General features: G+C 39.0%; 2 protein-coding genes across 2 annotated transcripts in view; both read left to right on the top strand.

Annotated features, from left to right (window-relative positions):
• Positions 1-3,763, top strand: part of dnajc6 (DnaJ (Hsp40) homolog, subfamily C, member 6) — a gene marked incomplete at its 5' end in the record, with an annotated part of 33,988 nt that extends 30,225 nt beyond the window's left edge. Inside the window, one exon of the mRNA XM_083911217.1 lies at positions 3,461-3,763. Coding sequence (XP_083767343.1) covers positions 3,461-3,562 — 102 coding nt within the window. The 3' untranslated portion in view covers positions 3,563-3,763. The remainder of the gene's footprint in view (positions 1-3,460) is intronic.
• A 10,141-nt stretch (positions 3,764-13,904) lies between these two features.
• The window catches only part of lepr (leptin receptor), a 41,931-nt gene continuing 37,127 nt past the window's right edge, over positions 13,905-18,708 (top strand). The window contains exon 1 of the mRNA XM_083911152.1: positions 13,905-13,991. Coding sequence (XP_083767278.1) covers positions 13,978-13,991 — 14 coding nt within the window. The 5' untranslated portion in view covers positions 13,905-13,977. The remainder of the gene's footprint in view (positions 13,992-18,708) is intronic.

Genomic DNA, 18,708 nt, shown 5'->3' with positions numbered 1-18,708 from the left:
ACTTTTTGATATAGTTTCTTCCGTTCTTTTATTATTAAGACCCCATATGTAGAGAAGTATTAGTGGTAACCCTTCTCTTTGGACCAACTAAACTTGCACAGTAGTTTATATAAATAAGGAAACAGTTAATACTTTATGTGTACAATTTGTTAATCTACGTAGTGACCTCCCTTACGAAGCAACAGGAGGCAAGTCCAATTTTTTATTGAAACATTAACATTAAAACTAGAAAATAGACAAAATGAAAGCATCACAATAAGTACAGTATATACAACAACAGAGATCTATGTACTGTGCTCTAGAGAAGCAATTTCAAGAGCAGAAAGTCTGGTCAGAAACTATTGCTTTTAATTAGTTATTAAAGGAGGGTTAAATCTAGTCCTTGGACCCCTTCTGTTCAACTTATATATGCTGCCTTTGAGTCAAATTCTGCAGAATTCTAATGTCAACTATCATAGTTATGCAGATGACAACCAGATTGATCTTGTACTGTCTCCAGATGACTGCAGTCCAATAGAGTGATAATGTCACTGTTTAGAGCAAGTCAAAAATTGGATGAACCAAAATTTCCTTCAGTTAAATCATGAAAAACTGAGATCATTGTTTTTGGCAATAAGGAGGGTTGCTGTCAGTAAACACCTTGAGTCACTGTCTTTCAAAACTAATGACGAAGTCGGAAACCTTGGCGTGCTGATAGACTCAGATCAGATAACACATAACATCTAAGGATTAGTGATATTGGCAAAGTTAAAAGGCAAATGCTAGTCTAGGATGATCGATAGTTGTTTTTTTTACAAACTTATATTGAAGATGAGCTTTTTCACACATGATATTAAGAAAGATAGTAATACAAGGAAAGCAGCCAAAATAATCATCACTTCAACAATGCGATAACTCATTGAACCAAAAGAAGTTTTCAACCACTCAAATAAAGAACTATTATCCTGATGAACAGAGTTTGCAGTATCATGAAGGTGATTAATTATATCACTAATCGTAGTATTATAGTCAGGCACAAATGTGCAACATTCAGAACCAATAACAGCACAAGTTCCTCCTCGGGCTGCTAAAAGAAAATCCAAAGCTGCTCTGTTCTGTAAAGCGAGAAGTCTGACAGAGGCAAGTTCACTCGACAGAAGCATGAGAGCCCTACCAGTTTCATTAGCTATAACTTCTATTGCATGTGACAGATCGGCGATTTGATCTAAGGAAGACATGATTCCGTAAAAAGGAAGAAGGGGGCCGAGTACGTTCTTGAAATTTGATTGATGATGAGTCCCGAAGATATCTGAAAGTCCACGTCGTACTCGTGTAAGAGGTTTCTTGGGCAGGGTGTGAGCCACTCTCATGGCCGGAATGACATACGCCAAACCGCAGCGTCCTTTGTAATCCACAGGAAGATACGGGTATGCAAGGTTTCCACATATCCAGTACATTCCCACAGGAGAGGAGATGGAGCAGGTAGCAGTGCGGTGAGCTAGAGCACTGAAACGAGCCTGACCTGCTGTTTCCAAGCAGTGCTTAGGCTCAGATTTCAGAGGTTTCAATTCAATATTGGAATGTTTTGGGTCCCATTTGAATGTACGAAGGCAGTCTGATTGCCCGACAGGTGTCTCTCCGTCATTCTGGAGACACCAAGGGAACTTCTGAGGGATGAGCTGGACGGGAACAGGTTTGGGAGTTTTGAGACATCTGTCGCAGTTTGCATGTCGTCTACTACAGTTTAGTGGTCTCATTTTGGAGAGACTGGAACAATCGGAGTGAGAGTAAGACTGAGAAAAGGGAATATGCATCAGGTGGCAGGTGTCACAGTCAGAAGCTGGTAACGCCATCAGAGGTAAACCATCTTCAGCTGTGTACGGCATCAGGCCACAGACGTAACAGCTGGAATTATGGTGAATGTGGTTGGCTACTTGCCATGCCATAGTCAGAAATATATTGATATTTTCTACTTTTATGTCCGGTGCTTTCTCGACCTGTGGAGCTCCCATGGTCGACTTCATCAAGATCAGTGTTAGAAGGTGCAGGATCAGGGGCATTGTTACAATGAATCCACAAAATCTACCTCTGGATCTTCACAGAGTCACGAGGCTCTAGCTGACATGTTCAGGAGTCTGGATGGCAGTTTGTACCTGTGTATATACAGTAGTCAGTACATGACTCACAGCAGCACAACACAGCACAACACACCTAGGTTCCTCACTGTCTTAACTAATGGAAAGGAAATCATAACAGCAGCTGGTAAAATCAACTCACCTTTTTCTTTTTACTGTCAGGAATACTGGATAGTGGATTCAGGTTAAGCTCTAAGATCTGTTGTGAGATGTCAGGTAGACACGACCGGCATGCAGGCAAGGAGAAAACACTTCTCACCCCTCTATTCCTCCTCTCTTTTATCAGAACAAGAGTGTAGGTACAACCCAAAATGTACCCAATCACAGGGGTCTAGTGAGTGAATCAATACCCATAGATCAATTGTTACAAGACGGCAGGATTTAAATAATCAAAACAGGGCAGACTTAGAGGCTGCTAAATGTCAGATATCATGAAGCCCACAAGAACCTGAGCACATTTATTTCAAAAAGTAAATGCATATAAGGGCTCATGAAAACATGGCATACACACATACTGTATACTACACAGTATATACAGAGATGCATGCACATCCTGTACTTCCAACCTCCCAGTATTTTTGTAAACTTTATTGAAATACATTCACCTCTCTACTTCCGGTCCGTCCCCAATATGTTACCCCTTAAATCCATACACACACACATGTTCCTATTACACTTCTGCCCTTACTACAAGCCTGACTCAGAAGTTGGATGTTCCCGATTTCCGATTACAAGTGAACACAGTGATGATCTGGGCCGGGAGACCAACCGCCGTCAGCAGTGTTACCAACATGGCGGCCTATTTACATCTAGGGAGGGAATGTCGCCACAGACACACCTGCCAACTGTGGAGTCGATTGGATGGAAAGTTCCCTAGATATGCAAAGGACAGTCATGTATACATACTGTACACACAGAGATTCCTTCATTTATAGTTAGATGATGCTGCTTCAGCGCTACCTACCAAACAGCACCAAATATACAGTATCATGGCCACTCAGTCATCATAACTACACATGTCCTGTGTAATTAGCCTTGAGTGTGGCCTACAGTATATGGATAGATTTGTCTGGACCCAAAGAATACAGAAAAAAACATTAATGGTTCAAAAGTTGCAGATCAAAATGTAAAGTTTGTTATCATAGTGCCACCATCTGGTTGAATTGCACCAAATTCTAAAACCTTTGATCCCCATCAATACAACCGCCTAGTGATTGGGTTAATGGTTCTCGAGATATGCTAAGGACAGACAGAAAGACAGACAGAGATGAATATGGCTGAAAGTGGAACATGCTTTCAGGGGATTTTCCTGTGGGTTTGACTTCTTTTTCTCTCTTCCCTCACAGGCAACAGGGCAACCCTATGAACAATATGCCAAGATGATTTTCATGGAACTAAATGACGCCTGGTCAGAATTTGACAGCCAAGGACAAAAACCCCTCTACTGAATAATCAGTGAGAGGAATTGTGTATGGTGAAAATGTCCCCACCTCTGGTCAACATATTACAGCCGAACCCTACTACATCTGCCTTTATAACTGTGCTTCGACCCGTTCTTCTCCTCTCACCACACACAAACACAGAACATCCAGTTGATCTGCAAAGACTACTGCAAACGACTACAGTGACTAACAGTGTAACTGAACAGTAGCTCAAATGTACCCACCTACTGTACAGGTATGTATGTGATACAACATTGCCCTTCCTTGTTGAGTGTCCTTTGCCCTGAAACCAACCCACCAATCAAAGCAGAGTCACCGGGACGTCTAGAAAAAAAACCACTTGATTCGGAGGAGACTGATCAAAAGAGAGCAAGCAATGACGGACACACGAGATAAGAGAAAAACACATCAGAGTCAACTGAACACACATTTCACAGACTGACCTAAATAAGGGATTCAGAGAGCCAGATCGTCTGTAAGACACAACAGCATTTAAGAGCAATCAGATCCATGATCACTTTGGTCAACAAATCCACATTTTTTCATGAAATTAAATGTTCTTAGAAGGACAGAACAATGGTGTCAAGTTATAATACGTGACCTGTTTTCCATCTATCGGATTTAAAAAGTGTTATGAAAATGCAAACAGGATGAAAGCAAACTGCTTCTACAGATGTTTGCTGTAACTCTGCTTACAGGTTGGCCCTATCCAGTAGCCTTATTTATTCAGTCTGCTGAGGATAATTGATAAGTAAAAAAATATGGGGAGCTAAAATATAAACAGGGCTGCTACAATTTCAGTTCCTGACTTAATATTCACATCATTAACAAAAAGTTCTTTGTACTGTAGGGGGGGTGATTATTATTGGTGTGTCTGCTGTAATCAAGCCTTGTGTGTTTCCATGTTTGCAGGGAACTGAGGATTGTATACTGTATTTTAGGATTAGCACATGTACAGTTCCTTACATGAAGCACCTCGAGGCCTCGTACGCACTCACTCTTACAGTATGTATTTTTGCAAGGGAGCTCTGTGAAAGCACAAACTTTACTCGTGCATCTTTGAAGGAAAGCCATTGTTATTTATTTATTCGTTCATTTTTTGTTCATTTTCATTTTGTTGTTTTGTGTATCAGACCTGCTGCTTTATTATGGTTTAAATAAACTGCACGTCATCAGCTAATGTACATAAAGGACATGGTCGGGATATTTTACACCATTATATTGAACTCTCGACTGGCTGACAGCTAGCAAAACAGGAATAATTTGTAGGTATTTCACAATTATTGTGTGTGTCCTTTTTTAGTCTGCAATCACATTTTCCAAACAACAGATGTGGCACCACAAACTTTCTACAATGCAAAAAGAGTCATGGGTTGATTTTGCAGAGATGGAAAATGTACTGTCTCTCACTTCTTCATATCTCTAATTCCTCATTTCACTCAGATCCTACATACTGTATATATGCTGCCTTTACAAAACACTAATTTGCAGTGATTGCAACACGTTTTTTTAAATTACAACTTTATGTAATTTATTTACATTTGAGAGACATTTCTGTCACAGCACTGACAATTTTGTTTAGGTTTTCCTCTGAATGAGTTATACTGACACCATTTCATATCAAAAGTAAGGTACAACACACATTGCTGTGCATGTTGCAGGTTTCTAGTAGTTTGAATCCAGAACAGATTTCAATATTCTTCATATCATTTCATTAATATGCTGATGTGATGTTCCTTCAGTATGATGGACATTGATTGTTATATAATTAATTATCTACTTCCAAAGAAAATATATGTATTTACTTATTGGCAAGTGGAAACAGAAGCAGTTCTCAATGACACTAATATGATCTGGATAATATCATTCCCTTTCAGCTTTGTTTCACACAGAGTGCTACTGTAAACACTAAAGAGCATCTTTCTGGCATCTGTTATCAAAACTGTGTTTAAGTTAAATTTTCACACATGCACATTGAGCCTGAATATTTGCCCTTACATGTTCTTGAACTGTTCTCTATATCATTCCCACTGTCATGCTATATCTCTGTTTTGGAGATGCAGATGAGGAATTGGAACATTTTCTTTGTTTTTCTTTCATCCTTGTTAGTTTCCCTTTGTTCACTTCATCATTCACTGTTCATCTGGGTTGAAGATGTTGACTGAATTCTGACCAGTATAAAAAGACTATGACTGCTATAAAGCGCTGTTTCTTCAACTGGTTTGGGACCCAGAATGGGTCACATAACAGAGCAGTCGTGACTGAAGTTGCTCTGACTCTGAGTCCAAAATGTTGAACTCTGATCTAGAGGCCGATGCTTTCATTGGTGATTTACCAGACACAGGAAGGGTGTAGTATGTGCTTTTGTGATCTATTTACACTGAGGACCTTCATGTGAAACAACCCCTATAAACTCCCCCTCGCTGACTGAATTCTCTATCTGCAATCTTACAGCTATGTTAAAAAGCTAACCTCTATATTGTACTCAATGGATGTGTGTTGTTTGAAGTTGTGGTATGTATGGAAGTGATCAGATTTGGATACAGACTACTGTACGTCATGTGTTTGCCTGTCTGCTGTTCAAGTATTACTAAACTGTGTAAAAACTCTGTCCATGTGTTCCTTTTCAGATCTGTTTACCATTACAGGATGTACATAATGATCAAGTGCAGTGCACAGAAATAAATAGTAAACAGGAAACAGAAAGCAGCATTCAAAAGGTGATTTGTGTCTCGTAGTGATTCTCCTTTTTGATCACTAGAGGGTAGCAGCATAGCAGCACATTTACTACACCACTGCTGCGTGCCCAGTGACAGAAAGGGTACAGAGATCATTTTATTTACCTCATAAAGCTTTTGAAAACCAACACAGGTGTTTTTCCACCAAGGTCTGTGGGGGCTTGTATAGCTTTTAATTGATTGGCATCTGTCAGGGTAGGACAAAGTTCATTATTCTTATTGATAGATGCAGATTTGTGACCTAATATATCCCAATTAATGCTCCTGCCCTGCTTCGACCTGAGCAGAAGTCTTATCCAAAATAACTGAAAACACGTGTGGGTGATCAGAGGTTACCCCATTACAAGTAAAAGTCCTCTACTCTAAGTAAAGTACAGAAGTAAAAGTACATTAAGTAAACGCACAGAAGTATTATCAGCAAAATATTATTTAAGGATCAAAGTAAAACTCTACATAATCCATTATGTAAAAATACAGAAGTATTATGAGCAAAATAAACTGGCCCTGCAGAAAAATAGTCCCTATAACTGATAAATGATCATCACATTATTAGATTGTCAGATGCATCAATGTTTGTGTGGTCCCAAAGACAATTCTGATATACATTTGTATATTCATATTTTGAACACTGGGTAAATTGACCTACAGTATTAGAGGGTAAATCACACTATGGACATCTGAAACAAGACAAATGGCCCCAACCAGACACAACAGATATGATCATAGGAAAAAGGATAAATTTAATAATTTACAATATAATGTAATGTATGTAATAAGCTTATATGTTTTAATGTAAATCTTTAAATAACTGTGAACTTAACTGTCAAACAGTATAACGTAGCACAAGATGGAAATGTGACCTCAAAATTGTACATTAACCTGTAATAGGCAGTTTATTTTGGCGTTGTTGGACAAAAACTGCACAATAGTCCTTCATCATATTGTAGGTGTTCCGAGAGAAAGTAGACTTCTGCACCTGAGTGGGTTTACAGCAGTCATTTAAGCTTTTCTGTTAATCAAGAAAGTAATTTCATCCATGAGTAGAAAACATGTCACGTCGCTCATCTGGAAGTCAATGTAACAAAACCTTTTCCCTTTAAAAATGTCCCCTTTGCTCTTTTCTATGACACAATATACATTAAATAGTGATTTCATTTCTCCACTGATGGTGAAAGCAGACTGCTGCATTACAATGCTGCTGTTCACAACTTTATCTCCTCTCATATGTGACCAGTTAGGGGGTTGATACACTTTCCTTTGGGGCTCAGATCCGGGAATAACGGGACTGCAGTGTCAGGGTTTGACTATCCAGGAGGAAATTTAGGGTAACTGAATATAAGTCAGTGAGTCATTGTAACATAACGTTACTGCACTCTTTAGTTTTCCTCCCTTCTAACTTGCTCTGCTGACGCACTTCCTGAGACAGATTCAGCTCTGATGGATGTATACCATTAGCATTTTTCGTGATATCCTACACCATTAGGCACAAATTTAATCACACACACACACACACACACACACACACACACACACACACACACACACACACACACACACACACACACACACACACACACACACACACACACACACACACACACACACACACACACACACACACACACACACACACACACACACACACACACACACACACACACACACACACACACACACAAAGAGAGTTTGAATAGATATATTGATACCAGCGGGGGGATGGACGTCATTTGGGCTAAGATGAGTGTAAATGTCAATGTAGATGAAGGGTTAAAGGCGCTGCAGCTACTAACTGCTTAAGTGAGAAAGAAAACTTGATTCTCAGTTGACTTCAATACAAGAATATCCACTGGGACAATTACTTTTTTTTAAACATAAATAAACCACATGTTTCTCACATTCTGAATATATAACTTATCATCTCATGGGAACAAGAGCATACTAAACATTAGACTGCTGACTTTAAAAAGAAGTGGACTGATAAACTACTATTTACAATCAATATATTTACGATTTTACTTATTTATTGATTGATAGTGTTGTAAGCAATATATATATATATATATATATAGTGGTATATGAGGAACTGTGGCTAATTATCACAGTCATAACAATATATACAAATTAAACCCTTCATATATAACCATGTAAGAACAGGGAAGGAAAAGCTATAAAAAACATAATTTCGTCCTGCGATTAAGTCAATTAGACTTAATCGCCTGAATTTATAAAAAAAGGTCATATTTAAAGCCTAGCTACAGACTGACATGCTCTGAAAGAGGTAGTGTTTTGAATAAATTCAAGGTTCACTTGGTCACGTTGCAGCCTGCCTTCACAAAATATCAGATGACATTCTACCGAGACAACATTGTTTTATACATCAAAGCTGTTGCCTTAGAGAAGTGAAGTGGTGAAGATGGAAACTGAATCAATGATGCATGTCATTCTGTCAAGCACTACTGTCAATTTACCCATGTAGGCACTTAACACTCCAAGTGCTTCTTCACTGGTCACTTGATAAAAGACTGTATGCTGGAACCTGCTGCGACAGACTGTAGGTCACTGTGTGCCTGTGAAACTGGGTGTGTCTGAATCTATGGTCTGAATGTGCTACTGTGCTTAAGAACATCAAAATCTTTTAGGGTTTTTTTTTTGTTTGTTTTTTAACGAGCTAACTTTAACTTTAGAGTTGCTGTACAAACACACTATGTGCTGTTGTTATCTGAAGGCCACTGGTTGGCTGGGAAAGTATCTTGTCTCCAGAGAGGCTACTCCCCCAGACTTTTTGGGAACATTCAAAACAACAACATGCTCTCACATGGCCTCTCCAGTGAGTAGTCATTAAAATAACACTGTGCACATAGATTTTTGGATGGTTAATTTGTTTGAAATGGAAAGTTTTGGGTATGGCTTTCTACAGTTACTGCTCTTTTGTGTTGTGTGCAAAACATAGCTAATGAATTAATCAATAATGATTAATTCATTACGGTTGGAAATCAGCTGGTATAAAGTTCACTGAATGAGATTCTTTTATAGTGTATGTGGTGGAGACAGAGCTTTGTATCAAAAGTAAATATAGAGAATATACTCCGTATAAACCCGTAATGTTCAAAACATCAAAAACAGACACCTTATATAGAGTTTTGAGTGAGTTTTCCTTATGTTTTTTATTACAAAGCATGTTGAAGTGCTATAGAAATACTGTGAAAATATTAAAACACTACAAAGAAATGCACTCAGCTCGTAGAAATGAGCAGTCGGGATATGGTATGGTATGGTTGTGATTTCACAAATAAACTTTCTTTAGGCATAAAGTCCCACTACAGTGCCGTTAGAGACATTCCCCTTACCCGATGATGGAGCTAGATGAAAAGTTAGGTGTTCACCCAAGTCATAAGGATTTCTTAACTGCAGAACATTAATGTCTGCACCAAATTTTATGGCAGCTGTCGAGATATTTCACTCAAAGCCAACAATGTAAACCTCATAGTGGTGGGGCTGTAAGAAAAGTCAGGTGGCACATTGTGTTGCAACAATGAGTGTCTGGACCAAAGTTTGGGCCAAGCCATCAAGTAGATGATGAGATATTAAACTGGACAAGCGGAAACTTTGACTCACTGGTGGCCCGGCTGGTGGCGCTAAATGAATAATCAGGGAGTCACCAAAGTCATGGACCAACTGACCAACTGACCAACGTCGCCCTCCCTATAGAGCTACATCGCAAGCATGGCTTCTAGTTATAATTCTCATTATGTGGATCAGGAGACACGCCTGTAAAGTTCACTACATGTACATATGTTTTAAGTGTTCTCTGGCCTCCACATACTGAGGCATGACCTGGTGATGTTGTATGAATTTGTCCATGACCATTATCACCAAAATACAGCCCAGTTGCCTCATTATTTAAATGCAGCCATCCCAGATGGAAATGTCAATGCAGATGCACTCATGTCATTCTCAAGGTTATTTAGTGGTTGGTGGGCTTCTGATATTGTAAATGGAGCATGTGTGGAGCGAATGTTTGGGTAGAGATGCTTGGGGCTGATGGGGGCTGTTGACCAACAAAACCAATCCTTTTTGAGAGAGAGATAGTTTGCATATCATGAATTAAAGGCATGTGCTTTATATCTCCTGATGAAGATGAAGGGTTTCATTTGGTCTGTTTTATGAGAAAATCATTTGATAACTGCTGCTCCCTGTGTGCCAAATCACCGACTATTAGAATATATTTACACACAATTTAACAGACTTCCTCGGCCTTTAAATGTAGTTAAATATGTCTCTGATACAGTAAAGTGCTTACATTTGTTCAGCCATTAAAGTTTACTTATTGTACTGAGATGGCCCAAACACCATTCATCTGAACACAATGCCCACATTGCCATGACACAGACCTGCATTAAAATGAGTAAAATATCTCAAATATCTAACTACATGTGTATTCTGCATGCCAAGACACAGATATCTGGGTGGGTGTGCAGATTTCACACAGGAAACAACATTTGATTTTGTTTCAACATTGCCTTGGGTATTTCCTGCTCTTTCACAGATGAGAACAAGCAACAATGAGCTGATTTACCGATATGTAAAGTTTAAACCTTTGGTGATGAGTGACATCCCCAAAAAGCAAGTCTTTTTTTACTTACCTCTTACTGGAATACAAGTATTCACAACAGTAAGTGCAATTATTATGGTATATACAGTATTTGCACGTTGGAAACATGATTTATTTAAGACTGTGATTAAAATAAATGCAAAATTAAAATGGTAGAAAATCCCCCAAATAATATGACATAAAAACAGTAATAATAATGAAAAAACAGGAGAGACATGTTGGAAAAACCTCAGATCTGCAATTCAGCAAAGTAAGTTTGAGCCACATGAAGCACTTTAAAAGTAATTACTAAAATGTTAAAATGAATTCTAAAAAGTACTGGTAACCAGTGAAAAGAGGCTAAAACAGTGTTGATATAATCTCATCTTCTAGAAAATTGTTAAAATCTGAGCAGCTGAGTTTTGTATCTGAAGGTGTCAGAGTTGTTTTTTTTAACCTGGAATACCACAAATTACAATAATCTAACCAATATTATGTTAAATCATGAATGACCTCCTCGAGATCCCATTGACTTAGAAAAGACCTGTTTTTTCCCCCCGAAGCTCCTCAATTGATTTAAAGATGATCATATGACTACTGCAACTTGTTATTCAAATTAAAATTCACTGAATTTTTCACCCATGGGTTTCTATCTGAAGGATTGGCATTTATAAACAGGAAGCAAGGACGTCCCTTCTCTACTTCAAAGGATCAAAAGGATGTTTTTATAATGTTAGAAGTCTCTGAAACTTTTAAAGTGTCCTGTTTGCCGTGTATGTGCTGGGTGGATGAAGAAGTCTCTTTTTGTTAGTGTGCATAATGATGTGTGTCAGGCTGACTACAGAGCAGCACTTTAATTCATATGATAGGGTTTGTATGACAGTAGCTCTGAATATGAAGTTCTTGAAGCAGAGTATGATGAGAATATTATTTTTGTGCCAAATGATCAATTAGATAGCAGCAGAATGTTGAAAACGACTTATTCCTGATTACTTCTGACGTGCTACAGAGTACAGTATGTATTTAAGCATAAACTTTTATATACTGTATATCAATGAGTTTTTTGGCATCAGTAAAGTGCTTGTGATGATGTTATTTGAAATTGTTTAAATTATTTTATCGTGTTTTCAAACCACTTCAGGTTTCATGCCGGTCAACTTTCTGCTGTTGTCAGAGAGTTTTGGTACCTTACTGGCAGTTTAAAAATAGTGGCGTCCCCTTTGGCTCTGTCACTTCACAAGCTTGTGTTAAATGTAACTGCAGCTGTGACGGAAAGTAACAAAGGCACTATGAATATACATTTTACAGGCCCATTAAAATAGAATGGCTGTTGTTGGGGTTTGTTGCTATTTGCTTCTTCGCTACTTCTGGATTCATTTTTTTGAATCAAGACACGGTAAATGTCTAGATTGCATAATAGGTTTAATCTTGAGTTATGATTAATCTCTTACTTATGACGTACTAAAAGAGCATCGAGGCAAAGTAAACAACATTTCTGTAAAGGATATTTGCCGTTTGTGTAGCGTGAGTGTAAAAGGCACAATTTCAGGTGCCCGGTCCATATTCCAACAGAGAGATCCAAGAGAAAGAGGCGCTCATCTCATCCGTGGAAGCCGCTATGTTGTTTACACTGAACAGTCGCTTCTCGTTGGGTCACACTTCAAGCTGCCTCAAAACCAACACTGATCGATTCGGTTGCTTTGGCAACCTTCTCCAAATTTTCTCTGCCGCAAGTTACCAGACTGATCTGCGAGTAAAATACAATGGAGCTCGCAAGACCAGGTCATGCGAGGCTAATATCTGGCCACATGATAAATTGGACTCCAATAGACCTTTGTCAACGGAATTCCATTGCTAGGCAACAGCCTTGGTCCTTGTTTACTTCCTGTCAGATGATGTCACTCTATGGGGGAATTGCTGGGTCTATGCCTACTCTGTAAAGTGTCCTGAGATAACTTTGGTTATGATTTGACACTATAAATAAAATTGAATTGAATGTCATTCACATACACTGCAATAGGAAATAAACTAGGACACATTTAGAATACTTATGTTAACATCTTTGAAAAGGTCTAATCACTCTCTTTTAGCTCTGTTGTGGTCTCACCAACTCTGTCAACATGTCTGTTTGTTACTCAGCGAGTAGTGTTTTTTTTTTTTTGGTGAAACCAGATACATGAAAACAGCTGCCTGAAAACAACATTATGGGAGCACTGAAAGAGAAGCCAAATAATGAACTCCAAGATGCTGAAATGTTCTGCAGAGCTGAAGGCAACTGCAGAGTCGGCTTATAATTCTCTGTTTGTTCATCAAGCAACTTCAATATATACATAAATATGTATTTACATAAAAAAAGAATGATTATAGAAGCTTTGTGTTTCACATCTGTCGTAATGTCACTCGTGCCACAGCATGATATCCAGTTATAGAGTTTTTTTTTCTTCTCACTGATAGGGCAGCATAAAGCCTGTTGTTTGGCCTGGTCTGGTTCACTGTGGCCCAGATCAGGGGTTGCGGTAAATGGCGAGGCAATGGAACCCAAAGGCAGCTCCTGGCTGGAGTGCGTCAGAGGGATTATGGGATCAAATATCATTCGTCACATATGGTTCACACTCACACAAACACACACAGACACACACAGGCACACAGAAGACCCCTCTGTACCTCAAATAGAGAGGAAAATTTGAGGCGACCACTGACAGAAGGGTATACTTGTCACCATGCTCGTGTTTATCTGAGGCTCAGTGAAATCCCTTTCTGCCAACAGCTACAAATATACACATCCAGTTCATATACAGTACATGCACACAAAAATAGAGATGGCTTTTATTTACAGTAAACTATAATCCCCACCTTCACTTCTAGTGCATACACACCTGCAGATACATAGATTAGTGCAAACTCACAAATGCATCTTGGCTTGTGTGTGGTGTTGCGAGGTCGGTGTGTATTCTGACACCGTGGATCAGAAATAGCCCCTCATGCCCAGAGACAAAACTGTTCCTCATAAAGCTTTCTGTCTGTTACTACAAATATTAAGGATATCTGCTGGCAAACTTGATTTCCCAAGGTGTACTTCTGGAGGTCTGCTGATGTGGAGCAGTTGGTGAGTCATTTCTCTAAATATGATATTACCACATATCATTAGACACGGAACAAAAGCTGTGACGTGACCATCTGCCCATAACGAGTCACAACTGATTTGAAAATTACAACATCGTGAGCTTGATTATTGTTTTAGTACTGAGTCACCGGAGTTGTTGTTGCATTTCCATTTGTCTGTGAAGTGAAACAAACGCTGTAGGCTCAACCTTGTGTTTCTCTTCAGTCTTTATGTCTTCTGACTGGTTGAAACAGTTGAACTCTTTGTTACTGCTCTCTACATTGTTACTGCGCCCCCATGAAGTTGGTTTCAAGTTTGATTGTCGGGCAGGCACCATGAGATCATGATAGTTTTGTACCGTTTCCTCATGTCAGAAGAAGTCATTTTGGGAATTTGTTTATTTTTCTTTCCATGTGTGCCAATTTTAATGTGTATGATATATTGTGTGTGGTAAGAGTGTAAATATTGCTGTTGCTAATCTTCACCTGTGCACCTGAGGGCATATGCAGGTAATCACAGTTTTCACAGAGCTTACATATAAAGGGAGTCACAGGTGAACAGCTGCAGGGAATTAGGAACTGAGGAAGCCACAGTTTTTCAACCTTGCGTTGTATTATCAGATTTACAAGCTTATCTTAAATCGTTCATTCAGTGCATCAAGCTTTTTGTGGTGTTTGTTTGTTGGCCTACACCAAGAGTGTGGTGAGAAAATCTTTTAGATCAGTGTGTGTATGTACAGAGCTGGAGTCAGGAAGTGTTTAGCCTAGCTTAGCATTAAGAGGAAGCCGGGGGGAACAGCGAGCCTGGCTCTCTTCAAAGGTTAAAAATAGGTCTATCAATCCCTCTAAAGCACCAAGGTATTTCTTGTATGGACAACAATTACAGAGAAGCAGTCGTTAGCAATGAAAACCCTCCAACAATGCTCACTAAATATGTATAAAAGAAGATCACGCAAATACAATTCATAGAATAGAATTGAAATTCAATTTCTATTTCTATGAGCAAAATGTTTCACAGCTTTTAGAGTTTTTATTGAAGCTCTATATGTAATCTAGTCCAACTTGAGCTTTCTGCCCTGCTTTGATATCAGAAAACAACAGTATTACTTTCCCCAATATAGGACTGAAGTAACTGGTGTACATATAGACTGTTTTATATCTGGATTAAAACATTTCTTCCTACAGTAGATCCTTTTTCTAATGTATTACAGTTCTGTGCATTAATTCAAAAGAGGCTATTTTTCTGAGACCCTTAGGTTCACACTGCAGTATCTGAGGCTTCACTAAAAGACAGTGATTTAAAGTCAGGTGCTCCGGCCACAGACACATTTCAGACGAGCCTCGGGTAAAAACTGACCAGTCCACTGCTTGATTCTCAGAGGTAACGACTCAGGTTTTTCAATGTGTGTCAGAGCTAACAGCCACGGTCATGAAGCAGCGGAGCATTTTGCTGCCACTTTGACCATTTGATTTATTGGCAAAGGTGAGACTATGATCACAGAGATCGCCATGGAGATGAAGGGCTTTTGTGCCATGTTGTTTGCTCAGTTGGACCGCTAAGGTTAGATTTACACAGGAGCTAAAAGTGTAAGTGATTGTTTAACCCCATGCTGCTCCAGTTGATGTTCATGGTCACATTTTAGGCTGTACTTACCATTAAGGACACTCAGCTCTTGTCCTCAGTATCTGCTTCTGGGAATTTGTGGTGTTTAGCAACCTAGAGGGCACATTATGCTGTTAAAAAGTTAGACATGGTGTTTATCTTTTTAGGCTGGCTCCACAATACATATCCTCAAATTTGGGGGGGAAATACACCTATTTGCTTTCTTGACGAGAGTTAAACTTTTCCTTCAGTATGATTCTTTTTAAACTGACAAAATAAATTCATAAAGGATTTAGAATTTCTCCATGAATGCTTCATATCATGGTTGCATTTAGTAATACTAGGACAAAAAAGACAATATCGTGAATCATTGTCAAATTTGAAGCTTTTACGTGTCTTAAAAAAGGAAGTTGCTAACAAGTGGTTAAACAAGATTACAGAGGTTGTCACAGTGAATAAACACCATGAGCTTAAACAGATTCTGCATATTAATGTAGAATCTGTAGGCAACAGGACAAGATTTGGGTTCTGTTTATAGTCCAAGTAGAAGAAGTAGTAGTCAACAGTCCTTGTGGAGAGCAAATGAGGTGGAGTGCATTGACCGAATGCAATAACAGAACACACCCACTATCGTCTGACTATGATTTAACTTGGAAATCCCATTGGCTTTTTATCAGGGTAACCACGGTTATGCTAACTTCTCGGTTGGCCTACAAAAATATGACATCCTTGCAGCACTCTATAAGTGGTTGTTGAATTTTCGTGAATTAGCTGCTCTGTTTAAATAATAAGTCAGGACCATGATTGAATGGCTAAGTTAAAAATAAAATCTAAATGTGTGACTTCGACTCATGAGCACAGTCGTTCTAAAAAATCCTGTCTGCAGGTACAAACTCAGATGAGTTGGAAATCCAGTCAAAAAAATCTTTTTATCAAATACAAGGTCCCTCCATCCATCCATCCATCCATCCATCATCCATCCCTCCATCCATCCATCCATCCATCCATCCACTCATCCTCTGTATCAGCTTATTGGTATTCAAGGTCATGGAGAGCTGGATCAAGGGCTAGTATGCTGATAAACACATACATTCACATTCAAACAATTAAGTCTCCACTTTAGGCTACATGTCCTTGGCCTGACTGCACTTTACCCCATGCGGGCAACAGATTTCCTTTAATGCCACAGTGATCCTGGATTCAAGGTTTTAGTAATTACAGAGACTTTTATAACTTTATCCAGTCCCAACATTGACTACATGACAAACAGATACCTCTGCATGTTTTGGTGTGTTTGTGCAGTATGGTGATGTCCCTGTCTGTCTGGTCTCCTATTAATCACCATGAACGTGTTTACTGTAATAAGCACATCATGACCAAATGTCCTGAAAGTGTGAGCCTGTCAACAAACTGTTTTGCCTCACTTGTTGTTGTGTGGTTTATGGTAATATTGCTTTTAGAGGAACGGCAGTGCAAATATTATAGGAAGACTTGACCTGATGTGCACTTATGAAAATATCTAGTGAAAAATCCACTTTGGTTCATCCATTATGTTATTTCCTCTCCATTATCCCCATTTTCTGTCATTACCTGCTGTCCAGTTTATCGTTTAACTCTTTATTTATCCTCCATATACAAGCACTATCACCGCTTTCTCTTGCACTAATTCACCCTTACTTCTGTTTTAATTCTGTGTAGGGTTTTGTTTTTTTTGTAAACAGTTTTATTAAGTAACACACAGAAATATATGCATGCAGTTGCACATGTTAACACGTGACTGAATGCTCCTCAGTAGCTGCTGGATTTGTATCGCTCAGTGAAAAGGTTAAGCTGCACTAAGACTGATTTAAAAACATAAGAAGAACTAATAAAACACCATGAGTATGGATCATTTATCATTTATACATCTGAAATGTGCCCTGAAGCTGTAAAAAAGGAGCAGATTGACAAGAAAATAATAAATAAAATATAAATGGCTGCTAATAAACAAGTCAAACCACATTCAAACCAGGTGTGATTCGCAAAACATTTGAATGGAAAACAAACAAAGTAATACGGGCGATTGGATGGCTCAAGTCAGAGGAGTTAGATTCAGTAAGAGCAGATGGACGACACTGCACGACACTTCAGCACACTCAAATGATACTTCCCCGCCAGGCTTTATGACCTTAGAGCTCTCATCTAGAAAAATATGGTGTATGTGGTGCCAAACTAACCCTCTCTGGACTGCTGAGATGATGCAGAGAGACATTTAGGTAGAGATCAGAGGTGTGACTCAGAGAGAAGAACTGCTCAGATGATATTGTCTGTTGCTTGACTGATGCTGACTGCTTTAGCGTGAGTGGGCGCTGAATGAAAACATCAACTCATCCACGGACACAAGTGGGTGATTCGGGAATTGTGGGCATTACTGATATGAGACTTACAGTGGCTTGATATGAAACTAAACTTCTTAATTTTTTCATCCTTCTGCTCTCTTCCCTTTTTTCACTTTTGATTGTCAATCAAAATTCAGTCATATTCATAAAACAATCTTAAAAGCATGTATTGCTCATATTCTTAACAGAGGTAATTTGGTGGTACAGGTACTGGTCCTTTAAGTGTAGCATAAGTCAAATGTGATTCTGTTTATCATCCATTCTGTTGGGATTACTTATCTGCGTGCTCTAAGATGACATAGTATGAAGAACAAGAAAAGTAGAGAGTATAATTAAAAGAAAAAACACAGCATACAAAATAAACTGGGACTTTCACCTGGGGAAACAGAGTTTTGCTTGCCCATTAAGATTATCTGATTAGGGCCATTCAGTAGAGTGATAACGTCCAAATCTGTCGCAGCAGCAAAGACCTCGTTTGCTTGCCTTTTGCAGAGGCAAAAATTCACAGGGGCCTCCCGAACCAGCGTTCATCACTATTATGGGTTTGTTTAAAAAACTGAATCATGCACGTCACTTGCAACAGGAGTAAAAAAAAACTTGCAACAGGAGTGAGTGGTGTCAGGCGGGGCCCTCTTAAGGAGGTCAGGTCTCCTTCTGCCATTACAAACTTTGTGCATTGTCACTGCTTTAGTTTATCAGGTTATCAGCTCTCCCTCTACTGGCCTGGGGCCCTAAGCAGT

The sequence above is a fragment of the Echiichthys vipera genome (assembly GCF_963691815.1).
Source record: "Echiichthys vipera genome assembly, chromosome: 3".
In the NCBI taxonomy this organism is placed as follows: domain Eukaryota; kingdom Metazoa; phylum Chordata; class Actinopteri; order Perciformes; family Trachinidae; genus Echiichthys; species Echiichthys vipera.
This window is presented reverse-complemented; position numbering and strand designations above follow the sequence as displayed.